The sequence below is a fragment of the Lissotriton vulgaris genome, chromosome 8 (assembly GCF_964263255.1).
Source record: "Lissotriton vulgaris chromosome 8, aLisVul1.2, whole genome shotgun sequence".
NCBI lineage: Eukaryota > Metazoa > Chordata > Amphibia > Caudata > Salamandridae > Lissotriton > Lissotriton vulgaris.
Genome location: NC_141696.1, coordinates 293,962,026 through 293,988,078, shown reverse-complemented (window position 1 = coordinate 293,988,078; position 26,053 = coordinate 293,962,026). Strand labels below are relative to the sequence as shown.

At 40.1% G+C, this 26,053-nt stretch overlaps 1 protein-coding gene and 1 pseudogene across 12 annotated transcripts in view; one reads left to right on the top strand and one right to left on the bottom strand.

The window, feature by feature from the left end:
• ROBO2 (roundabout guidance receptor 2) overlaps positions 1 to 26,053 on the bottom strand; it is a 770,916-nt gene that overhangs the window by 180,667 nt on the left and 564,196 nt on the right. For all 12 annotated transcript variants that reach the window (XM_086934061.1, XM_086934068.1, XM_086934067.1 and 9 more), the window contains exon 8: positions 20,244 to 20,415. In XM_086934061.1, the coding sequence (XP_086790187.1) occupies positions 20,244 to 20,415 (172 nt within the window). The remainder of the gene's footprint in view (positions 1 to 20,243; positions 20,416 to 26,053) is intronic.
• LOC147696982 (anillin-like) lies at positions 162 to 9,204 on the top strand (annotated as a pseudogene).

The window sequence follows — 26,053 nt, the reverse complement described above, 5'->3', positions numbered from 1 at the left end:
ACTTGGCTAGAGGCATCTCAGATCACTCACCAATATGGGTCAACATTCTCCTTACCCAGAGCAGGGTAGGCAGACTCGCCCCAATCAATCCCTGGCACTTCCGGAACGCTAAAATTCACAAGGACCTTTTCAAAGCTATAGATGCATATTTCTCAGAGAATATGGGGTCAGTATCCTCTTCCCAGACCCTATGGGAAGCCTTCAAAACTGTTATTCAGGGGCAGGCCTTATCATTGATTTCTGGTTCCAAAAAAGAAAAGCAAAAAGAAGTACTGGAACTCGAAACTGAAATCAATAGACTGGAAAGGGATCTAGAGGCAGGGTTGAAGCCTGAGAAGCTCCACTTGTTGAGCCTCAAACAGCATGGTTACAAAGCTCTAGTCACTGACAGGGCCAAAACCTTGAGTAGAGAACAACAAGGTAGGATCTACGACCTAAAGCAGGGAAACTTATAGCGTGCCTGTTCAGGAGGGAATGGGCGAGTAAGCTGGTCCCTGAGCTTGGGGTGGAGGGAGGCAACCCAATAACAGACCCACAGGAAATAGTCAATAGGTTTGCCAGTCATTTTCAGACTGTGTACACAACAGTGGCTGCCCAAACGGAGGTGGATTAGCAAGAATTGCTGCGGAATATTAAGCTCTCTTGCCTTTCTTTTGAAGACCGAGAGTATATGGATAGTGCCTTGACGACGGATGAGGTAGTGTTAGCAAATCACTCCTTAAACTCTGGAAAAGCACTGGGCCCCAATGGCCTGCCCAATGAATTATACAAATTAAAACCGGATAAATTTCCCCCGTATTTGAAATCTATGTTTGAAGAGTCCATAGAGGTAGGGGTATTGCCCAGGGAAACAGAGGAAGGCTACCATTGTCACCATTCCCAAAGAAGGAAAACCAAAAACGGAATGTGAGTCGTATAGGCCAATCTCACTCCTTAACGCTGAGCCTAAAATATTAGCTAAAAACTTTTCTCAAACCATTTGATTAAAGTGATTAGTGGCTTAATCCATCCAGATCAGTCTGGTTTTATGCCACATAGAAACATGGCCCTAAAATTACATAGAATACATGGAGTTCTAGACAGAGCCCACACCCTCCGTGAACCAGCCGTGATTGTGTCCCTGGACGTGACCATGACCTTTGATACCATTGAGTGGCCTTATCTTTGGGCGATTCTGGCAAAAATGGGATTCGACCAGAAATACATTCAATGGGTACATCTTCTTTACGCCGAGCCACTGGCACAAGTGGTGAGAAACAACAAGTTGTCAGCTCCATTTTTGCTTAGTCGTGGAACCCGTCAGGGTTGTCCATTATCTCCTCTTCTTTACTCCCTGGCCCTGGAACAGTTGGCAGCTTGGATCCGTTGGGACCCAATGATACGAGGGTGGAGACGGTCCCCCGGGTGGGAAGACCGCATCTCCCTCTATGCGTATGATATTTTACTTTATTTGGCCTCCCCTAATAAAATCTCTTGTTGTGGTTCTGGACATACTTGCAGTGTTTGGTAGATTCTCAGGATTCACTGTCAATTGGGGTAAGGCCCTGTTATTTGTTCTAAGGGGCGACCCACCCATCCCTCCCAAAAATTGCCCAATACAATTCAATTCCACGGGGTCTAGGTGTTTGGGAATTTTCCTTTCACTTGATCCATCAGCTCGGAATGCCCAAATCCTCCTTCCACCTCTTCACAAATTAAAAAAGGATATTGCCAGCTGGAAATCACTTCCTCTCTTCCTTTTGGGCAGAGCCGCCCTATTTAAGATGATGTCCCTTCCAAGGTTCCTCTATGCCTTGCAAAACACCCTTGATCTGGTTCCGACACGCTATTTCAAGGAGATTGAGGGCTTACAGAGAGACCTGCTCTGGGACGGTAAACCTTGGATTGCCCTGAATAAATTAACATTAAGTTGGTATGACAGCGACATTAGCCTCCCAGATATCAAGAAGTACTACTGGGCATCCCATTTAGCAGCTATCTTCCAGGGCACATATAGTCGCCCGGGCGATCCCGGCTATGCCATGGATAGATGTCTTTTACCAGGGGGAAACTACAATAGAGCGTTATACTCCCGACCTAAACGATTTGCCCTAACTGGCCCGACTAACAATCGGTTCAAATTTGGCATGACGCCAGCAACTCTCTCGGATGGAGATTGAATCTGACACTGGCTATCCCCTCTGGGACTCTGAACAACTGGGCGATTTGTGGGCCACGAAGGGTCTTGACAGATGGGACCTTATTGGTATTTCATACATTAAAAATTTGTGGAGAAGTGGAGGGATTAAGTCCTTTGAGATGTTGCAGACTGAGTACGAGCTCGCAGACAGACCACTTTAGCTATGCACAGGTCCTGCACTCCCGGCAATCCACCCTACACAAAGGGACTGCTCCCCCGGAAGCCCCCCCCCAGAGGACAGAATCTTAGATGGCCACCTTCCTGATAAAACTATTTCTCTCATCTATAAAATGTTAATCAATCACATGACAGACCGCCTCCAGATATTTCGGGATACGTGGGTGAAAGACGGGGTTGAGCTAGATGGCGAGGACTGGCAGGCAGCAGTGTCTTCCCCCAGGGTTGTGGCTATCCCAGCGCGCTTACGATTAGTACAGCTGAAGATCCTTCACAGGATATACATTACCGGACCTCGATTAGTGCACATGGGGTGGTCTGACATTGGAGGCCTCCTGTGCACGTTCCTACACATTATTTGGGAATGTGAACACATTAACTCCTTTTAGCTTAAGGTACATGCCACGATTATTGAGGTACTGCATGTCTCTCTCCGCCTAGAGGCGAGGCGATGCCTCTTAAATTTGGGAATCCATGGACCTCAACACTAATGGGGGAAAGTCATGCACCCACCCAAGAGGCCTGGGAAAGGAACCTTGATTGGTTCATGTTTAGAGAAAAATCAGTGTACTTGGCAAGGGGATGCCCTAAAAAGTGGTCTCGTATATGGGGCCTGTTGAATACCTATCAGGGCGAGTTTTGTACACCGCCTCAGTGCAATGATTGAGATGACCCACCCTCCCCGTGATTTTCTTTCTTGTGTAATGCCTGTCTAATTCTCAGTTTGCACTTATTGTAATGTATACATTGCCTAATCCTCTGTATTTTCTATCTACACCGAAGACTGTTTAATAAAAAGAACTATTAAAAAAAAAACATTTCCCAATAGGGATGGCTATAAGGAGGAGCTGCCTATATAGAGATGTGCTTTGTTGCATTCATCAAAATACACAACATAGTCCAGAGCATGCATTGCACACAGAAGGGTACTATGAAGAGTCATTAGAAACTACGGTAGTGTAATAGCAAGAGAATTTAGTCACAGAGTCTGCAACACCACAGGCTATGCAAACGAAAAAATGCAGCTCACAATATAAAAATGTAGATTGCCAATTGGAAATATCTATCTGACACAAAGTGCAAATCTAAAATGAACAGGGGCATGTATTGGTCACTACCTTCCAATTTTCTATGCAATGTCCAAATCAATTGTCACAGGCCACTGATCTGTTACTGATCTGATTGATTCACAGAAATGGGTTTAGATATTTGCAAAGTGGAAGCTATGTCAAAGGGATAATTTTGACCATGCGAACGGTGTCTCTCAGCTTTGGGGGAGCAGATACCAGTCTACAGGACCACTGCATTATTCCCTTATGTCATTTACTGAAATCATCTTTTATTTATGAAAGCAGTCCCTGACTTTTACAACAGACAAGGGATGAATTAAAAATATTTTTTGCCATTTTGTAAACATGAGTGCAGGGATGGTTGTCTACTGTCCATCAAGGCTTAGAACACTGCATTCACAGTCATTCACAGGGAGTTATAAAAGGAAATCATGGCTCACAAATAACGATGAGGCAGGAGCTTTTCAATCTATATGTCAATAGGTATTTCGCACTGAGGCCAATAGCACATAGCAAATTGCAAAACAAAGGTAAGACTGCAAAGTTAGTGTGCCGACAACACCAAATTCTTTGTGGTTCTCAGCTTAGATCATAAGGCCCTTGGTAATTCCTACTGGAAGAAAGTCACAATCCATTTTAAAATATAATTGGGCCTTGTTTAGACTTACCTGTGGGCTTATATGTTTTAGTACAGTGTGGTCAAGACATGTCAGTCATAATACAGTCTTACAGAAATACAGTGTGTTGTGTGTGTTGTCATACATTTACAGCCACTATACAAATGAATGAATTAGGCTGAGATATATTCAGGAGAAACTGAAAAGGTGGGTGGTGCAATATTACACCAAAGCAAGTCACAGGTAGTACGACAAAAGCTAAACATGCCACCTTGCAGTCTGAAAGGACAGGAAACAGATTTACCACTTACTGTTGTATTTCTACAGCCCAAGGCTTCCTGTCAATAACGGGTCAAGCAACTCTGTTCTTCTGAGTGGTTGGAGGCACAGCCTCCAAAGGGGAGCACGAAGCAGCAGTTGAGGTGAGCCTACTATCCTTTATCCTTTGAAATGGGGAAAGTCTAATTAATGACTATTTGATTTTTTTTTATTTTGAATATTGTAGTCAATACAATTCAAGGTTACAAGAATGTTCTGGACTGAATACTTCATTTTTGCATTACACCAGTGAGGCTAAAAGGACAGTGAGCCATTTCATGGAGCTGTGATTCAATGCAGTGAAACGGTGACTTGTATCCTACCTAAAATGGCCTGCATTTTCACATATTTTTAGTTGTGTATAATATATGAGCAAGGTTTACTGCTTAATGGATTAAATTGCCTGTGTACCCATTTTAATAACAGGAATGCTGTTATAACCCTTTTAACAAAAGCCTAACTACCATCCCTATCATAAATAATATTGCAAAGTTCCCCTAAAACACATAGAAACTGTCTAATCTCTGTGTATTTAACTGAACCATTAGACCATATTATATGGTGTACAAACTGCACCATGGCATGGCAAGTTAAATGTCACCTATGAACTACAGCCCTTATAGGGCCACCCACTAGTGTGACAAGCACACTATCGTTTCAGGTCTACCATTGTGGGGTGGCTTTTGCTGTTTAACCAGTGCAACCTGCTAAAATGACCCTTTTCACAAGTAAAAATCTTCTCTTTTAAAATTACTAAGTAACTATTATGTAGGCCTTGTACTCCACAAGGTAGAGGCCATGGTATTTAAAAGTGGGACACCTAGAAAATTAATGTTAACTTGTTTCTACAGTGATAAGGCCCAAACGCTATTTTCACTGTGGCAGGCCCAGACATCCTATGTAGAACACCAGAGTACAGACTAAAATACAAATACTGCTAATTCAGGAAAATCACCAGCTACAAAATGTAAATTAAAAAAATTATTAAATAAGAGTTCAACAGTGAAGTCTGACTTTTAATAAATATTAAATAAATTTACCCTCTACTTGCCTGAGCCTTCAGGAGACTAATTTGCATTATATCTCCAGCTACTCCCAGCCAGTACTCAGCTTTGAATGAGATGTGAAATTCCTCCCAGGAACCCAGAGTAGGCTCATCTGAGCTCAATAAAATATGCAGTGTGGAGGCTGTTGACACCCCAATGTCAAATTATCCATGACAAGTCTGTCAAAAGCACATGTAAAAGTGTTGCACCTTTCAAAGGGAGCAAAGAGGATACTTGGTTATTTTTTGTAACATCTGTTTGGTTGTTGAAGAACCCTTCTGTATCATATCAGAAGTATAATCCTGGGGTTGCAGTCCTTACAGGGCCTGCTTCGAACTGTATTTTAGTGTTAAATATGGGAGGACACTGGAATTACCATAGTATACTTCCCACACACACCCCCAGCTCTCAAAGGCCAAGTTTAGTGTGGCTAAAATAATGTCCTAACTTGAAAATGCCCTGTCAAATGTTATTTTAGTCCTATTGCAGTAAAGCTAACAGGAGCTAGTACAAAGGTAGGTACGTCAGAGCCTGAGCAGCCCTCCTCAATTGGTCAGAGAAGAGCTAGGAGTATCTTAGGGTGTCCACCACCCACTGGCTGGTAAACCCTACTAAGCTGAACCCTCACCCAGCCTTCCTCAGACTACTGATGAACTTGTGACATGATGCCATGCGGACTGAAGCTGCTGCACTTAGTATCTTTGGACCTTTGGACCGGAGGAGTTTGGGCGGCTTCCACTTGAAATCCAAGGACAAATGAAATTGCCAAGGATCATATGCCTCTGGATGGCTCCAGAAACATAAAAAGCTGAAGACGATATTCCTGGGAAGTATTCCAGCTGATCAGTTGCAACTGGACCTAGGCTGAACCTTGCTGTAGTCCTCAGCCTGACACCTATACGTCTCTTAAGTGTTCCCTCTGAGGTCCTGGAAGCCTTGGAAAGATATCCTCTGGTTGTTTGGGCACACAAAAACGTTTGGGAATGTTTTCAAAATATTACTCCCGAGCTACAGATCGTGAAAAGATTCCATCAGACAGTTCCATGGTGTCAAATTGAATTTTAGGTTTCTCCCTTATGGGGAAGAGTTTTTCCTCTGAAAATTGACAAAGCCTCTTTCGGAAACTCGTACTTAGAAACTTTCCCACTCCCAAGCTCTAGCAGGGCCAATGTACTTGGTGCATCTGAGCAGCGCTAAATCACACCTAGGTCCCTGTCTACAATGGCCATTGCCTACCATTTGTTCAAACATTTTGGTACTATTTTCACTTAAACATTTAAAAATGCCTAACTTCAGTTCCCCTTATTGGATTCCTGTCAATGTGCTGTCATTCAGTTTATTGATGTTTTAGTGGAAATTTGTGTTTGTTTTTTGACTTTTTAACTTTGTTGGTACTTCAAATGCTTCACATATTTTCGTGTGTTAAACCTGTCTATACTGTCCCATAGCTACCAAGGGGCGAGCTAAGGTTTAAATTACTGAAACCTAAGACTGGAACACAAAAGACAGTGACTTTATAACTTGTGGTTGACATCAATCCACCTTTGCTAATAAACCACTTTCTCACACAGAGCAGCCAACTTCAGGGCTTGTATTTTTGTTTTGGTTAATGATTTTTTGGGGGGATAAATTTGTGAGTGTGTATGAGATGGAGAGAAAGAAGAGGTTGACAGAAAGATGGCAAAAGTGAAGAGAGATGGACTGCCAGAGAGAGATGAGAGAATGACGAGGGAGAAAAAGAGAGGGCAAAAGATTAAAATAGCAAAAAAAAGTGAAAGATAGAAATAGTGAGAGAAAGGAAACAAGCAAAGAAAGAAAGAAAGGAGGGTGCAAAGGCAAAGAAGGAAGGAAGTTGCCCGGAGGAAGAAACAAAGGAAGAATGAAGAAGGGGACAAAGGTAAAGAATGATAAAGCAGAGAGGAGGTAAATCAGGGTGCATGTGTAATAAATAAATAACTTAATGAGTTAAATGAAATAAGGAACTAGAACACTTTCATAACATGTCTGAGAAGCGCTGCTCCTCATCTATGGAAATTCTATTGAAGGGCTATTCACCAGAGACTGATTTAGATACCAAGAAACACACCAGCTCACCTTGCAAAGTTACAGGTTATGAAGAGGGTAATTCCATATGAAGCATTTCTTAGAACGCTTCAACAAATGAATCGGATGAGCCAGACGACAACCCAGAAATAGAGCGGAATGGAGCACTTAATAACTCTGCCATAATAGAGCTGCTCTTCAGGGGAGTGCTGCACAGTGAGAACTCTGAGAAATCAGAAGCAGAAGGAAACTCTCAGGATGCGCAACAAGACTATCTTTCTCCCTTCTCAATCTTTTTACCACTTGGAAAATCTCTCATCCTTGAGTTTGTTATCAGACCATTGAACTCTGTGTTGTCTAGCTTGCCTGAACTCAGTGAAGCTTCTGACCATAACACCCTTCCCACTAGCCCCCTAGTCCCCTCTAACACTGATGCTGGTCCCGCCTACGGTATTGATGCACATGGATCTCTGCAGGACAATCTTGCACAAACCGGGGTTGAGGGCACACCACCTGAGAAGAAAACCTCCCTTCCGGGCCTCACTGGAGGGACAAAAGAAAGCACGTTGAATAGCGAGAACCTAAGCCTGAAGGAAAATATCAATCTCCTAAATGAAGAGGTAACTGCATTCCTGTGCATTGTTCTGCAGACAAGCCAGGCATTGAATTGCTGTGTTGATGAAGAGCATGGAAAAGGGTCTCAGGAAGAGGCAGATGTTGAGCGTTTGCTGCTTGTATTCTCTGAGAAGCGTGTCTCGCTTCTTAACATGTTGACACATCTAAAATCCGCAGAATCTCCAGGCTCGGCTTCGCCCCATCTGTACAAGGACTAGAACCATTCTGTGGCTCTGCCACCATTTCGAATATTTGTCTGCCCCTGAAAATGGACTACTTGTGCTCAGTGATGAACCATACAGCAAAACCTAGTCACTACTTCCTATTACTGATTCGCTTTGAATCTCATTACATAGTGGAACATCCCCTGCCAGTGTACAGGATGCACTGTGCCTAGGTGCCATCGTTTTCCCTAATTCAGTAACACTAAGTGATGCTTCTTCTACCTTTGAAATTGACATTGGGATTTACAGCCTGGCACATAATGGAGTTACACCCACAGTCGACAAATGGAAATCTTCCACATCCAAGATCACACAAAAAAAGCAGCTTCGTTCCAGGAAACCTATTTTTGCCTCACCAGCCTTCAGTTCTCCAACTGGCTGTTCCATTCAAACCAGCAATTTCCTGTTAGTGGGCTCCCTTACAGTCTCACAGGAATCCCTGAACAAGACCACTTTTCCACTTGATAAGGTCTTTTCCTGTCGCCTCTAGAGGGGATTATCCATCTAAAATTGCAGTGCCAGAGCCTTTCCGATGTGCATCACAGTGGATTTCGGACTATGTTCAATGACGTGAGTGGGTTTGGAGCCTGGCACAGATGCTGGTGTGTCTGATCAAGGAATTACTTGTCATACTGGACATATCATCCTCTTGGAAAAATTAATTTCTTTAACTGTACTAGTCCCCAGAATGAGGCAGCCAGATGGGAGTTTTGTGCCTGTACTAATAATCTGGAGTTGATTACAGTGCGCCCTCAGCAAGAAGATGACAAGGAGACTTTGGGGACGCAGTGCCACAATACCCGCTTCACCAAGAACTGGCTGCCTGCTGACATGAAGGAGGAGAGAAACAAGTGGATAGAACTCCTGAACCAGGTGTTGGTGGACCTTAGGACATTGCGTACCACATCAAAGTAACATTGTCTCCCCAAAGCTCACAGACAGGAACTGGCATGTCCTTGATGCTTCAGTGTGGACCAAATAACTCTGTGGCCACAAACTTCGGAATGGAAATAAGTTGTGAAGCAGAACTCATTGGGAATATGGAGCAAACACTGCAAGTACCAGGAGGCCATTGTGATTCATGTACTGGAGAGTATGTAAAAGAAGTCAATTATGTGACTGGTGTTTGCTCGCACTGCTGATCTACATTACTGCTGTGAACAAGGAGCATTGAAGCTCCTAAACGCGTAGAGCTACGGATTTATCTGGGAAACGATGCTGGTTTTACCCAATAAAGAATCCTGCTGGAAACTGCGGGCTTCGCCTGTGCTTGTGTGCATCTTCATCTGTGGGCATTTCTTTCATGATATATATATATATATATTACCTACTGGCGGTCGCCAGTAGGTATATATAGTTAGGATTTTTTCTCTATGGGATTTTTGAAAATTCTATGTCTAATAACTTTGGCGTTTGTGGACGGAATTGGCTGAAATTTTCAGGAAAATGGAACATTTTGTTTCTGAGCAGCCACTGACAATTTGGGGGGGTTTCATCAAGGGGGGGCCGAGAAAAAAGGGGGGTCCCAAAACGCTTTTTTCCAATGTTAATTTCCATAGGGCGGTTGGCCTCACTTTTAGCTCGAACGGCTGAATGGATTTGCACGAAACTTGGCAAAATTGTAGGGACTGTTAGCCCGATGTGCCTTTGCTAGGTCTCAATATATGTGCTCCAGTGGATTTTGAGTAATTTAGGTTCAAAAAAAGATATATATCTGGGCGGAGCCTAACCACACATCTGATCTGATTGGCTGTCAGCACTTCATCCAAGAAGTGTTGGCAGCCATCTTGGGACCAATATACATGATAGCACTTCATTAAAAAGCATTGTAGTTAATAGAGGGTTTTAGGACTTTAGTTACATTATAAATCATTTGTTGATGGTACCATACTCGTTTTAGGAATTGTGGTGGGTTCTAAGGTGATTTTACCATGTGAAAAAACCTTCTGCTGTGATATCATGAATATTGTTTGAAAGAAAACTAATATCTCATGATTTTTCCACAGTGGTTTGGAAGGGGATCTATAAGCTAAACTGAAAGCATATTTTCTGTAAATTCACATTATCTTTCTCAGTCATGTGAAAATGAAGTCTGACATTCTCAGTAAAACATGTACATCCAACAAGGACAGAGACTGTCAGCTGATTCCTTTGTGTTCTACTGCAGCCTCCTAGAGTGTTCTAAAGAACAACTAGAGCGCTAACAGTCCTACTTATTACAAAGGTATGGCACACCTGAAGCCATCTTGATTGGAATAAAGTGGTAACTCTTAAAACATTTAATTTAAAAAGAAACAACATGAGGGGGTATATTTTACCATAGAAAGTATGATATGTAATAAAAAAAGTAAAATATGTAAGACATATTTTAACTTTACAGAAACATACAGTCACTGGATGTTGTCATCAGTGATGTCATTTGAGATGTCATCAGTGATGTCATCAGTGATGTCATCAGTGATGTCACTGACCATGTCATGAATGATGTAATATGTGACATCATCAGCAGTGGATTGCGGGTGCGCGATATATAGTTAGTGCAACTAACTATATATGGAATTTCAATGGTTTTGTGTGAGTAAAATAAGGTTTTGTAAATGCGAATTCCTAACTATATATGGTCTATAACCTATGGTTTTTTCAGTGAATATATATATATATATATATATATATATATATACATTTATATGTCCACACCCACATATTAGGCAGCACAGAAAAATCAATTCCATAAATTCTTCAAAGATTCAGGTGTGCTATAGGCTCCACGCATTGGAGGCTTACATGGTCATGTCAGCATATGCTTTGTGTGTTTTGGGGGTGAGACACTACTAGAGTATCTTGCAGAATCTCTGAGAAGAGACCTGTCCTTCTACTTTTATGGTTGTAACTAACCAAATAAAGTTTTATTGACTGACTGACCTGTCCTTCCAGATTGTGGGACACTCTACCTGACCCCCCCGTCCATGTTTGGAAAGAAAGCTGGCAAATGCGTGTGCAGTCACAGGAAGGTTTTTCAAACTCCCTCAGACTGGTACTCTGTTTAACAGGTAGTCGAATTAGAACGAGGTGATTTGTTTCTAGTTTTATTTTTTGCAGACTATGTTGCTAGGAGGATGCCACAAGAGTGTTATCTTCCTGAGGTACTGGTTAAGGTTCTTGACCACGCTGAAGCTCTCACATTCGCAGGGTATAACATTTATGTTCTGAGGCTCTCTTCAGAGGCAGAGATCCTTGAAGAAGGCAAGTGTCTAATATTTTGGGTTTTGCACAAGGTGGTATTGTCCATCTCTCCTGAATTTCCTCATCCTATCAGTTTATTATATTTGTTAGCCATCTCCTAGGCACTGGTGTTATCTTGGTGTGTGTCCTCTCAGGTGCTAACAGGATAGCGGTGTTGCTTTGTCCCAAGATGTTTCTTTTTTCTTCGTTCTCCTTATTCTGTGATTCTGTTGTCTTTTTCCATGTATTCTCTGTGTGAACCAGTCATTGCCTCGTATTACTAATTTAGCAAAAGGAAAGATGTAAAACATTTGTAATATCGGCATTTGATCAACTGTGACGGAGAATGTAAAATGTTTAATATGAACAGAGAAAGGGAGAGAGCAACCGAGAAAGAGTTAGAACAACTGAGTAAGAGTGAGAACATCAGAGACTGTGAGAGAGTGAGAAATTTCAACAAAGGCAACTTACCCCGAGATGCATCAAGAACCCATTTTGCTATTCCTTAATAGCGAAAAATAACGATTCGCTATTAAGGAATAGCAAAATGCAATGCATGAAGAAATCACAAAAAAAATAGCGAATTCTTAAAATTCCTTAATTGCGACTCGCAAATTGCGAGTCGCAATTAAGGAATACCTCCCCATTCATTCCTATGGGCCTAGAGGCCCATAGGAATGAATGGGAAGACATTCTCAATTTGCAAATCGCAATTAGCGAATCGCAAATTGAGAATGCGATTTCAAGGGTGCATGGGTGCCCTGTTGCACCCCTGAAATTCATCTGTGCACATATGTTGCGCACACACATGCCCTTAGGGCATGTGTGTGCGCAACATGAAACTTTGAAAAATGCACTTTAGTGCATTTTTCAAAGTTTTTGCAAATTACCATGAAGTTCAACTTCATGGTAATTTGCAAGCCCTATTAGTGAAATCGCTATTTTTTAAACTTTAATGCATTGTATTTAAGGAATCTCAATTTGATTCCTTAAATGCAAGTAATCGCAATTTTGCGATTTCTTAATTTGCGATTTTTGCATTTGGGATGATGCATCTCAAATGCAAAAAATACTGGTCGCAAAGGGGCAGATTCTGAGAATCTGCCCCTTTGCGAGCGGATTTTACCTTGATGAATCTATGCCAAAGAAAAAAATATTTTTTTATATCACCATTCAAATCTGGGTACAGATACTAAACAGGGATACATTACTGATTGAGCGTTTCGGTTATGCTACAAATCCATTCTACAAAGAATGGGATTTTCCACACCTAGGTGTTCTATTACATTTATAAATTAGACTTTTTTGAGAAAGACCAACCATATATGAATTTCAACTACTGCAAAATGCTCTCTAAACTCAAGCTATAATCACAAAATTACCAAGCAACTCAGAACATTTCCACACATCCTTTCCGAGATCTCTGTGTATTATTTCCACTGGAGACATAAGGATAAAAAACGTGAAGTGGAAGCCTTATGATAGCTGATACATTCCAGCACTCATTTCCTTCAGAATGTGTTCACTCGGTGTTAGAAATTCATTGCAGCAACTTGACGGTAAATCATACATAAATATTACAATTGTAATAATGACACACTGCCTTCAGAATGGTGAAACATTCTGTGCTAGTCTCAGACAGCGGTGAGGCAAATCATTCAAATGCCTGAGAAGGAAGACTTCAATTGTCATTGACGGGAACACTTTGCAAACCAGAGTGCACAAAGCCAACAGAAATCTTAAGAAAAATTTAAATAAATTGGAAAGCACCTTTCATGGCCTGATTTTTTTTTAATCTATGGGATTCTTGCAGCACTTATTCTGACCATTTTTTTCATCCTCAAATGTAGTCCTAGACTGATTGCCAGTTTAGTACCATGCAATATATCAATGCTGTATCCCCATTTTGCAACATACTCTGGTTCATTCACCATCCCGAGAGACCAATTAGATTCCAATGCATATTTTCAAACAGTGTGACACAGTTCCGCATTCCAAGACTTGATTGACTTTCAAGACAAAAGCTATAAATTAAGAATTCTGATATTGACATTTAACAGCAAATCCCAACTAAGGTCCTTGTTATGAGTGGCCTCTTAATTCCGATGGGACCAGTAAAGCAATTACTGGTCCCACTGGAAATATGAGATTCGCGAGTAACCTAAACAATTCTGTTACTGAAAGCAGTCAAACTATTTTGTTGAAATCCCAGGAGAAATAGGGAAATACTTAGAAAATATAATCAGGAATGTCTGAATCCATTTGTAATTTCCCATTTAGAAAGTTACTCATGATCCGACTTGTAATCTCCAAGTAACTTCCTCCCACATTCAGACTTTCGGTACCCCAACTATTGATAACTTCAGGGTTGAAATTACTGGGAGGATTACCCTGAGTATCAAGATTTAACTGTTTTAACAGTCAAAGGAGCAAACTTAGATCTCATAAATGATGTCATTATGCGTAGATTCTTAAGAAGAAATAAGATTTGGAGGTGATGCTTTGGTAAATAAATGAAAAGGCACATAATGTATTTTTTTGTTCTATAAAAATTGATAAAGGCTAAGATGGGCTAAATGCCTTGTCTCTCTAAGAACGGAGTGTTTAGCAGTGGTATATTTGAACTCAATTTCTGCAACAGATCCTAAAAATACGTCGTTACTGAAGCACCAGGCAGGTGCAGCTATTAACAGCTCAATGTCTTTTCCACTAATGTATGACTGTTCTATTTATTCCATTCACCGGGGTTGTAGTTCATCAGTTAGTGGCAGTGACAGATATGAAAAAATATTGCCTTTAAATTCATATTAAATGAGCTTTTAATCTACATGCAAATTTGAGATGTGCGAAAATGCATCATGTTGTCATGCACAGGAAAGGCAGTTCAAAGTGGTCACATCAACAAGGTCAGACTGCCATCTCTGAACGGCCCCTCGAATCCAAGACATTGCATGTAAAACTACAAGGTTAAGCAAGAAATGATCTCTTCTTGTCACAGAAGCGGAGATTTTCAGGAAACAAAGAGAAGGAAGCAATTGCTATGCCGAAAATAGCAATGTGCATGTGTTTGACCTCTCTCCATGCATCTGTCACATGTGATGAATATGTTCCTGTGGAAAGCCCCATTATTCAGCATTATACATCTCTTCTAACTTTTATTGTCTATGTGCATCTCTGAGGGAGCAGTAATAGGCCTGTGCACAAACCGCAAGCCTTAATGGTGAAAATTCATCATAGACAATATACCATTAATGAGTCAGTCAAAGCAAGGAAATTAAACACTGCTTTCATTTGAAAGGTAACTGACTAACCAGCTAACCCAGCGTCCCTTCCTCGTGTAACTGATCCCAGGAGCAGCTAACTACAGCAATCCTGCCAACAGCTTGGCAATCTTATACTGCAGCACAACATTTCAGGGCTACATTCCATTTGATGGCAAATAAAAGTTTGCACAGAAGTAGGAATTACAAGCTGTGTTTCCTTCACAGTTTTCTGTTATAGTTTATGGCAGATCAAACATGCCAAAATCTATTATGGGAGGAGTCCCAAAAAATGGAAAAACGTGGCATTTGTTAAAAATCAAATATGCGTGTTATGCTTCCTTTTCATGTTGAAATTCCAGATTTACAAGGACTTTACGACAGCTGTCAAATACCTTATCCTGGAGGAATATTATCGACCTTAGTGTGGTCAATACCCCCACACTACTCTGTATTGACACATGGCATGGGTATTTCCTTGTTTATTTCACACACATAGTCTAGAAGGCATCTCCTCTTCCACAGTCAGTGGCGATGATATCTAATCATAGCGTATGTAACTATGCCTATGTATTTGTTATTTAACAAGTATTCGTTTGCAAATGCTGCTACCACTATGGGGTATGCCTTTCCTCTCTTTGCCATTGTAACAGTTCTTCACAATGAGAATACTCCTGTATAACACCACTCAGTCTTATTTGAGGTATACAAAACTGCTAAATACAATAAATAAATTGATGACACCTTGGCAGCAGGAGCCAACGGAGATGGGGTAGATATAGGGACCCAGCTTCTCCAAAATGTCTATAAAATGGGCTCTTGTATGGCCTCTGTCGGAAAGGAAAATGTCCGGTAAGGGCATCTCTGGACCTTCCCAACACAAACCAATCTGGTCCCTGCAAATTAGTGGCAGTCACATTGCCATAGAAAAGGTATGGGTGATTGTTTTTTTCAGTGCGGTGATAACAAAAAAATCTATTACTTAAACTTGATCATCCTAGACGGGTATCACTACAACCAGGCTGAAAGAATGCCTTGTCTTGCTTAGGACATGAATGCAATGTGACTATCATACATCAAGGATATTTTAGGCAACAGGGCATTCCGTAATGCTGTCAAAGTAAAACATACATAAAATCTTAGCATCCTCTGATCAGGAAGGATTAATAGCTATGGCCATAGGATCCAACATAGGGCATAGGAGGTTTGGCCATAGGATCAAACCTTTATGCAAGCTAATTGGTTCAATGCCCCAATATAGAACTTTTAAAACCTTATTCAGTTGGTTTGGAGGATAGCTGGAAAAGATATGTGATGCTACAGTGACACAGTGTAGTGCCTTTATTGTGGGTAAGAGTCAGCTGTGAGGTAACCTATGGAGACCAAAGGGGTGCTTAAGCCTTTTCTTTCAGGAATTGGCCTCTGCTATCTACCAGACAGTTGAAAAGTTGATCCACGCATACATTTGACTTTCTGACCTTATACCTGTCCACACAAGGTTAAATAAAAATCAGAGTTAATGTGTCCACACAAGTTTAAATAAAATCGGAGTTAGTGTGTCCTAAGAGAAGTTGCAAAAAGGTTTTCTTCAAATTATATACCGCAAACCAGATGAAAACCTAAACAGATTTAAGAATGGGGGAAGTGCGTGTCCTGGTTCACTATGTGCTGCTTACTTCCAACCAGTATTATGTGGATGTGACAGATTGCTGAGGGACGGTGTTAAAAGCCATCAAAGATTGTGTAAATACCGTAGGGCTAAGCCCCCATAAAAATTAACTATAGCTGTGATGAGGATAATGGTTGACATTCTTCCAGCACAAGCTGGAAGCGTCCACTAATTTTTTTTATCAACTTCTGTCTGGGATATATTTTTATCTAAATTGTGTCAGCTCATGAATGGGTGACTCTGTTAATCGTTAAAATGGCATTGGAAAGGGCACAGTAGCAGGGGATAAGAGCGTAAAACTGCCCATCTTCATTTTGTTTTTGTGTCTCTTTCTTTTGCTATCCTTTGTGTCTTGTTCACTTCGGTGGAGAGGAAACCTGAATGATTAGGGTTCTGTGAGAACACATCTACCTGTGTCATGAGTCATTGAAAGTCACTTTTTATGCTCTCTGTAGACAATAGAATTTTCTGAGGTGTTGTGTATCAGAAGAGATGAAGCTCTGAGAGGCCAGAGGCTGATTGCACCTTGAATTATTAATGTTAGCAGGCATAATCTGACATAGCCCCTGTGAAGCTGCGATATGTAGAAAATAAGCTTTGAGTGCGTCAAGAAAGGGCCTTCATCTTGGAGCCCTAGAATTGGAAGACGCATCCTTGCCAAGGATCCACTCATCAGCACAAATATCCATCTCAATATGATAAATAAGCAGCATATCAGAGAGGTGTCAATTAATTCCCCCCCCCCATATACAAAAACAATGGGACAAGGCTGCATGTTACTTTGTGTTAGCAGCAGTGGAAAGTTATTTGCACATAATGCATATTTATACCTTGTTCAAAATTAGTGTGCATGATTCTCTGATCCTCTGCTAGCCTTTAATTGAAAATATTTTAAACAATCAAACTTATTTCTCTCAAAAACAGTTTCAACAATTTAAGTGGAGGTTCAAATATGCTTGCTGATTGATTCATCAGAAGAAGGACTTTATTATACGTTGGAGATTTCTGCAGACTCCTTTCTGACAGTGTATCATTAGAAGAGACTTACAGGCATACTTATGCCAATATTAACTGGGGATTCCAATGCCAAGGTAGTACCATGCCAATCAAATCAAAAACTTGGAGAGGAAGTAGACAATTTGTGGCATATTCCATGAAGCTCTTGCAATGCAGTCGCCTGGGCAGTCCATTTAAAATGCTACTGAAACGTCATGAAGTTATCATGATGCAGGTTTTTATTTTGCAAGGTAGACATAAATACTGTCAGGAGGACACTAATTGTAGAGTGTCTCCGTTGATATTTGGGATACTTTAGTCTTTTTAGAACTGTGGTCAAATACTGCATTGAACCCGAGAATGGTAAAATCAGTGCAATTTGGCCAAATAACAAATAGAGAAGCAAGAATAAGAAGCGTATAAAACCGTTGGCATTAAAGATACCTATGACTGCAACCGATAACTTGGGGATTTGCAGCCAATTGTGCTCTTCTGATATGTCTGATAAATTGGATCATCTGTTTACAGGGTCTAAACTGTACTGTTGGTTTATAGACTACATGATGGCTTTCAACTGTGTAAACCAAAGACTCCAGTGAGCAATGTTATGAGACTGTGAAATGTTTTAACCCCTTCCACGCTGATGACGAGCCCTCGCACGCTGATGACGAGCCCAGCTCGTCGCGTAACATGCGTTTTTAAAAATCTCAGCGCAGGAGCGGAATTCCGCTAGCGCGCATGAGGTTCAGGTTTTTTATGCTGATTAGAAAGTTGTACCTTGATGTGGTTACTATTTCATAGTTAAGGGACTCCCAACAAGACATTAAATTACTATTAACACTTGACAATACAATTCAATATTGTCTTTCTTTAACCCCTCCGCTGCTCACGACGAGCTCAGCTCATCATGCAGTACACTGGTCGTGTGCTCATGACGAGCTGAGCTCATCATGAACCATGGGATATAACAACTTCCAGCACAGGAGAGGAATCAGCTTAGCAGTCATGTGGTTAATATGCCCATCGCTGATATGCCTCCATCATGTAAGCAAGTCCACTTCCTCCAAAACTGGAGCAGTCAAAATGAGGCCTGCTTATACTTGGAAATATCAGATGCAAAATGGCCTTTAAACAGCTGTAACGCCTTTTGATTCATATGCACATGATCTAGGAATTAATCCAACAGAAAAAAATACTTAATGGGCCTGGATAGGCACAGACAGTCTTGTAATGGTTGTTGGTTTGAGCAAGTCAATTCATACACTTTCTAAATACGCTGGACAGTATGCTTCTCAAGCTCATAGCTAACACAAAGTATTCAAGCATTTGTGAGCCAGGCATACGTCTGGTCATACTGGGTAATAGGACTATGAATAAAACGCCTTTCACTAAGTTTAGACAAGAATTTACATTATTCCAGTACTACCCAATTATACTTCTAATGGGAACAAGAGCCTGGTAAAAATGTAACAGATGTGTTGTTTCTGTATTAAGGTACTTGAATCACTCAAGTACATTTTATTACATTCCATTAACATGTTTGCCTTACTGTTCATAGTAAACATTTAAAGACATTATTCCCAGGTATCACTCAATCATGATTGAAAATCGCACATTATTTTGTAAAGGAACATTCCTGAATGTTTGCAATTGCAATGCCATTGGCAAAGAAATACACCTTAGGTGTCAACAGAGAAATAACCTTTTAATGGATAATGTTGAATTGCTAGAATTGTGCTTTACCTATATTAATATCTTCAATGGTATATAAAGTTTGGCATATTATTTAAGCTTTTAAACAACCCATTATAAAGACTTGGAAAATGATAAAGGGGAGTAATTTTAGAACAACAAACCTGAGAGCTTGCATGAACTGATCTTCATAACTGGAGGGAGTGCTCTAAAACCTTGGCATAGCACTAAAATAAGTGGGAAGATGCAATTCCAAATGCACTTTCATGACAATGGTGCAACGCTCATGTTTTTCTGTTCTCTACGCAGGAATATACGGTAAAAGTAAAATGTTTGTGATTATGGATTGTGTGAATATTTGATTGTGGAATATGTAAAAACTGTCCACAACAATTATGTTTTCTCATTTACTGTGACTGACTATTAAAGGAGATTGTGGTACCTTTAAATTAAATATAATACTGAGGAGAAAGTCGTTGTGGTCTTGATTGATTAACAATAAGACAGTTTTATTTCTCGTTGAAAATGTTGTGCCTTGGATTAGTAGAAAACATACTGAGCGCGAGTCCCCTTTTCGAATCTACACCAGCAAATCTTGAACAATTTGACAACACCTTTTTACATGACAGCATTCCTAAAAGCACTTTAACCAATAGCAGCTGAGGAAAGGGAAGATGGCTTTCATTCACACAACTTATTTGTAATATAATTTTGTATTTTAACTTTGGAATTTTGCATTGTTATTTGTCTGAAATAATATTTAGAAAGGTCAACTCAAACAAAAAACTTGAGATAATGACTAATGTGTATGCACCATACAAACTGGTAATACCAACAATTAAGAAATCACATTGGTGTGAACTGTGGTGGAAGAAACATCATCCCTTCTATAATGAGTGTTGGAGTGCTGCTGAGCAACCTAGTCCATAGCAAAATAGACATCACATGCAAGAAAAGGTAATTAGCTGCTCAAACTCAGTGTTACTGAGCTGATCACATGTAGGCATTTATCCAAGTTGTGCAACAGCATGTAAACCATGTATTGTTTAATAGGTGTGGCACGAAATAACATGGAGGGATACATTCTCTTTACTTGAAAGAAAATCCACACTTACCATCTGTAACTTCCAGCTGAGCTTTTGCCAAAATGCTTCCAGCAACAGTGAGTGCCTGGCATATGTAGTATCCTGAGTCTGCTCTTTGAATATTGGTGATTGTGAGATCTCCTGTTGGAGACACTGAGTACCTGCTGCTAGGTTGGAGGGGCTGGTTTGGAAATAATAGATTCTATGGAAACAGATTGAAAAATATTTGTGAGCATTTATTACAAAGGTCAATTAGAAAGAGTGATTCATTGGAAGAGCAAAACAACATTTGCATAAAGGTACATTATTTTTCATTGCAGTCTCAGAATAGTCACAATTTAAACTCAGAAGAAACATTAGATATCCGTTTGCTGTACCTGTATCTTCAAGTGTATAATTCTACATAATGCTGTTGTAGTACTTTACAAAGACCACCCAATACCTAACTCTCTGACTCTCCTTCAATTAATAAAATCAACATATTACTCTTGTTGCTAGAAACCAACTCACTGCTATTCATTAAACTAACTGCCTAAGAATGGCATCTTGAGTGAACACAGTGACTTATTATATTCCTGTAGCAGTTAGATGTCAGCAGTGTATACTTGTGACACTGAGATATTGCAATGGCTATTTTTAGGCAAATCCAGCACTCTAGACATTATGGAGCAGATTTACAATACAGCCTAATATAAATAGAGGGAAATACAACGAGTAGAGAGGCGAGCATCTGGATTTGAATTTCTTAGAATTGCACCACTATCTAGAACTAAGAAGACCAGTGTAATCGCTGTGTTAAACACGAAGAGCTGGGTGTTTCGTTCATTAACCTAATAATGCTTACATAGTCTGTGGACCAATCTTGACTGGACATTTTAGTACACGGATTTCAGTTTTGTCACCAGTGTCTATATAATTATGGAATTCCGATAATTGGCCATTTCTGGTTATTTATGTGTTAAATAAATCAGTCCCTGATGCATGAGAATTATTTGCATGAGGATCCTCTCCAATAATGTACTGTGACACTAATTTGGCTTTAGTACATGATTGGTATTAAAAAAGGTCTTCTAGTAGCAGATATAAGGCATTTGTGGCTAAAAAATGCTAGACAATTTTGTTATCATGGCAGTTCTTAGCAGGACCTTTAGGGAGCGAACTCCCCCTGGTTTTATTGAACAGGCAATGAACTATAAAAGCCCCACTGACGTTCACTCTTGGGCACATGCACAATAGCTATATAAATTCAGGCATGAGAGGTGCTGTGAAAAATCACATTTTGCTCTTGGTCCACCCGAGTCCTCATCTATAATATCTTCAATAAAGTACAATAATTGCTTCAAATATGGTCTGTCTATTATGAGGTATCCCTGTTTTCTAGATAATGGGATAAAATTGCATTCTTGGTTGTAGTGAAAACCTGAACCTTCTGAATGATAATGGTTGCAGCATTCTCCTATTCAAACATTTGAGAAAGAAAGTAAATTGAGCAGTGTGGCTCACAGGTGGTATATGGGAAGGTATGAGAAAAGAACGTTGTATGGATTAAAAGATACCCATTGAGTGGCAAACCATTTAGATCCTTTTCTCGTAGGGTCCAAACTGTGCTATTTTTTCCAAACAGAGGGAATGGAAAAAGCTTAAATGTACTATGAACTTTGACCTTAGATTAGGATCGCATTTAGATCTCCTGACAGTTGCACCCAGGCTAGCCCAATAAAAATAAACAACTGAAGCAATCCCATTCTATTATTACTCCAATTTCTGTTTAGTCCGATTTGTTAACACATAGCATTTATCCAATTGTGTATAAAGTAATACCAACGTACACGTTTTGCCAAAATAATTGTATTTAAGAACACCCACCCCACGTGTATATTGTGACTCATGGAGACGTTTCTTCTCGAGGTTCAAAATACCTTAATTTATTTAAATCTATGAGCACGAATGACCAGTGTTATGCATTAATGTTGTATACAAAATAGGAACTAGTTTGCATTAATAAAATATAATCTTAACTAATTTGCACTTAGGCTCAAGAGTCGAAATTGTCTCGAGAAAAGTTGAAAAAAAACTTTGGATGGTTTGAAATGAGTCACCAGACAGGTTCATTAATCCCCCAGCTATCTCTTTTCTCCTTTCTTATCTGAGAGATTTAATTGTTGTTCCACCTGGTAAGTGACTCCAGTTACAGTAATGCTCTTGCACCTGGGTCTGTTGGGTTAATTTGCTGGGTATCCATTGTGTCACACCCTTACCATCTGGGCACATCTTGAATTGAAATTGGGTGAGCACCTCTATTGGACCCAATGTGAAATTAAGCATATCATTTATTCATTGTTAACAATTTTATTTTTCAGTAAAACACAGATAAAAACAACAGAGCAGCTGCTAACTTGTGTACTGTCAGGTGTGGCTGTCAATCTGAGAAGCAAATGTTCACTAATGGCATGGCCAATGTGTCATGGGCCCGAGTGCGAGGAAGGAACTGTGCTCATGGCTGCTATTTGAACTGTGAAATACATCCATAATTTCGGTTCAGTGGTTTCCTCAGGGTCCTGGTGCCACTGCACCTGCCTCACCCATGCAAACTACGCCCCTGCACTTCACTTCTCCTGCATCCCAGCTGCTTTGGCTTTTTGAAATGAACTTTAGCAAATGGATTTAAAAGCTAGATGGACAAATGTCTAATATCCTCATGAAACACCATCCCTAACATGAAAATAGAAAGTGGCTTTTGATTGACATTAAATGCATTGGTATTGATTAATCGTGTGCATGGTGGTAATTGAACACATTCATCATCAACACAGTGTTACGTAATACAGACGCACTCAATTTAAAACCTATACTCATCAAGTGGTTGTATTAGAAATTGCTGTCAGTGTACAATCTTAAGTGTGCTTGCCATTGTCAGAGTTTGAGGCCTGCAATGAAGCTTGCCCAACACTCCATTAGGCTGATAACATTAAACTGGTAAGCATATGTTCCCTCATTGCGTTCCAACATTTAATCAAGTTTGTTATTAAGTTGCACTTTCCGTTATATAACAGAAAGATTTAGTGTATGTATTTTTTTGCAGGTGAAGAAAAAACGTGTTTCCTGGCAGCTGTTCCTGTTTGGTCCGATTTGTTTTCAAGATTTGTAATTAATAGTGTTAGCACGGTAAAGTCAGATGGTGTTAACATTCATTTAAATACAAAAGACACTTTCACCTTAAAATGATTTTACCCTTGAAGTAAGTCCAGTGCTACTGAAATGAATGGATATTAACACTGTTCAATTACACTAAATGACTTTAATCCTGCAAATGATGGCACACTTTAATTAGAAGCTCTTCTCTTTATTACAACATGATGGATGACCACTTTGCTGGAATCGAGTGTGACACGATCAGCCCACTTTACATATACATTAACATGTTATTAAAACGCTTCTACAAGGAGTGTTGTTGGATTGTTTGTATGCATGCCAGGCCTCTGTGATTGAATTCCAGAAAGCTGTTATATTTACTTCGTGAGTAGTTTTGCTCTTGTAAATGATGGCCTTTTCCACACTTCAGGTATTTTTTATTTTACAGAGTTTTATATAGCGCGAACTTGACTCAAATCGGGTAACAGAGCGCTTTACATAGCATCAGTTGCATTACATGAAGACACATTCATTTTTTTGTTAGGCACAGGGAGATTAAGTGATTTGCCCAGAATCACAGGATGTTCGGCGTCGTTGCCGAGACTCGAACCCAGTTCCCCAGATTCGAGGTCGACCACCCTAGCCCTTAGTCCAACTCCTCTCCCATATGAACTTAAAACTGACTACCAGTACTTTGCAGTCTCCCTCTGGGGTCAACTTTGTGTATCTATTATTGGTCTAAAACTCTGTAACTTCCAATAAATTTGATTATACCCATGGCACTACTCTTCATTCAATCACATGATTTAAGTTTATAAGACTAACAAGAGCAGAATTACAAGATTGCATGATTTAAGTTTAGAGGGGTAGCAGTACACGACAAAAAGTGTATATGTCCTTATGAAACACCATGCAAGCATTGTCATGGAGAAGTGTGGCTCAATGGTTAGAGCGGCAGACCCTGATGCAGAGGTCTAGCCCGGGACCAGGGTTCAATTCCCCACCTCGGCGGGTCTTGGGCTCAAAATTCCACGGACCTGATAATTCTCGCCTCGGTGCCTATTCCAATCATGGAGTCCCACTCTGCAACTCTGGGCAATAGCTTGCTTAATCTCCACAACGGCCCCCACAACGCTAAGGATGCCTGGTCTCCACCTTGGGGGTGACCAGGCGTGGACGCCTCACAGGGAAAGCCCTGATGGGTTCCACAGCGGTATTCTTACAAGCGCCTTGAGACCCTTGCGGGTGAGTAGTGCGCTATACAAGTATCAATTCACATTTACATTGACCCTTTGATAAAAGGGGCCTACCAAATTGTACATATATAAATGTAATCACTATTATTACTGATATTTAGATTTTATTTAGGTCCTGACAACTATTTGACCTAGCAAGGATTCTGCAAATTCTATCGGGTAACATTTGATTGTATAAAACTTTGCAGATCAGGTTCCACACAATTGTAATCCAGCTCCTATTAAAAAGTATGAACATTTAGTGGTATCCAGATCCTGACAGTTTAGAACTTAGTCAAGTACTCTATTTGAACACAAAAAAAAGTTTGCGGACTGGAATTTCCGAAGAAGTTCAATTTCATATATTCACTCAACAATCAGTTCTGACTTAAAATTAGGTAATGAGATGCATGAAAAAGGAGTCTTTTCCCTTAAGTTAATTAATGATCCCTTCTCCAGCACCCCCTTTTGTTACGTCCTTGGTCATGGTTGGCCATCTTCTAATAGCATGGGTAGGTATTTAAGTGAGTAATGGTGTGGAAAGAGAATAATAAAGTAATTTTCCATCTACTGCAACTAGCTGTAAAGATTCTTTTATAGTATTCACCTCACAATCTATAGGTACATGGTTCTATGTCCTGAAATGTAAAGGAAGTAGAATTCGGAATCACTTAACAAGGTAGAATTTTTAAGATGAGCCCAGATGAACTATTCAAATACATAGGTAAAACAAATACATTTTCTGAATATGGAGCTAGCAGAGCATCTCAAATTCAAACACATAAATACATACTAAAATATAAACTTACCACTGCCCATGATTATAAATGTTGTCTTGAAAGTTGCTCATAATTGCCTAACCCCCACAATGAAAAAAATACTATAAACCTAGAGTAATCTAAACTGCATTCTGATTTGACACTTACTGATTAACATGCAGCTATACAGACTGCCATTGACTTCATCAACATGCAGCCTATCGCTCTCTCTCAATGGCAGTCCAAGGGTGTTTAAAGTTTTCGGCTAGTGAATAGTTATTTTCTCTTTGGTTGTTCCCAAAACACTTTATATGTCACATTTGTAAAGGTGTGAACAGAGTCAACTGAACACTTTTCAAACAGGAAATCCTGAAGCAAAATGATATCTTCAGACACAGGGATGCTAAAATATTTCTTCCAATGCTTTGTTAATCTTGGCACAATTGACAATCACAGGCTGCCAGCAGTCATTTTACAATGTAGAGCCACGTGCCCCTACACTGAATGATAGAGAAGGTCGGGAAAAAGTACAGTGCTTGGAAACGCCAGCGAGAGACTGCTGATTCAGAGGAGAAGACCTAAGAAATGACCCCCAAGAATATGGTAGAAAACTCTTTGTGTCAGGGTTTTTTTTTCAATGACAATTTCTTTTTTTCCCAAGTTAATGTTTATAATGTTTAGACACTTGTCTGTAAAACAGGAGTACATAAATGCA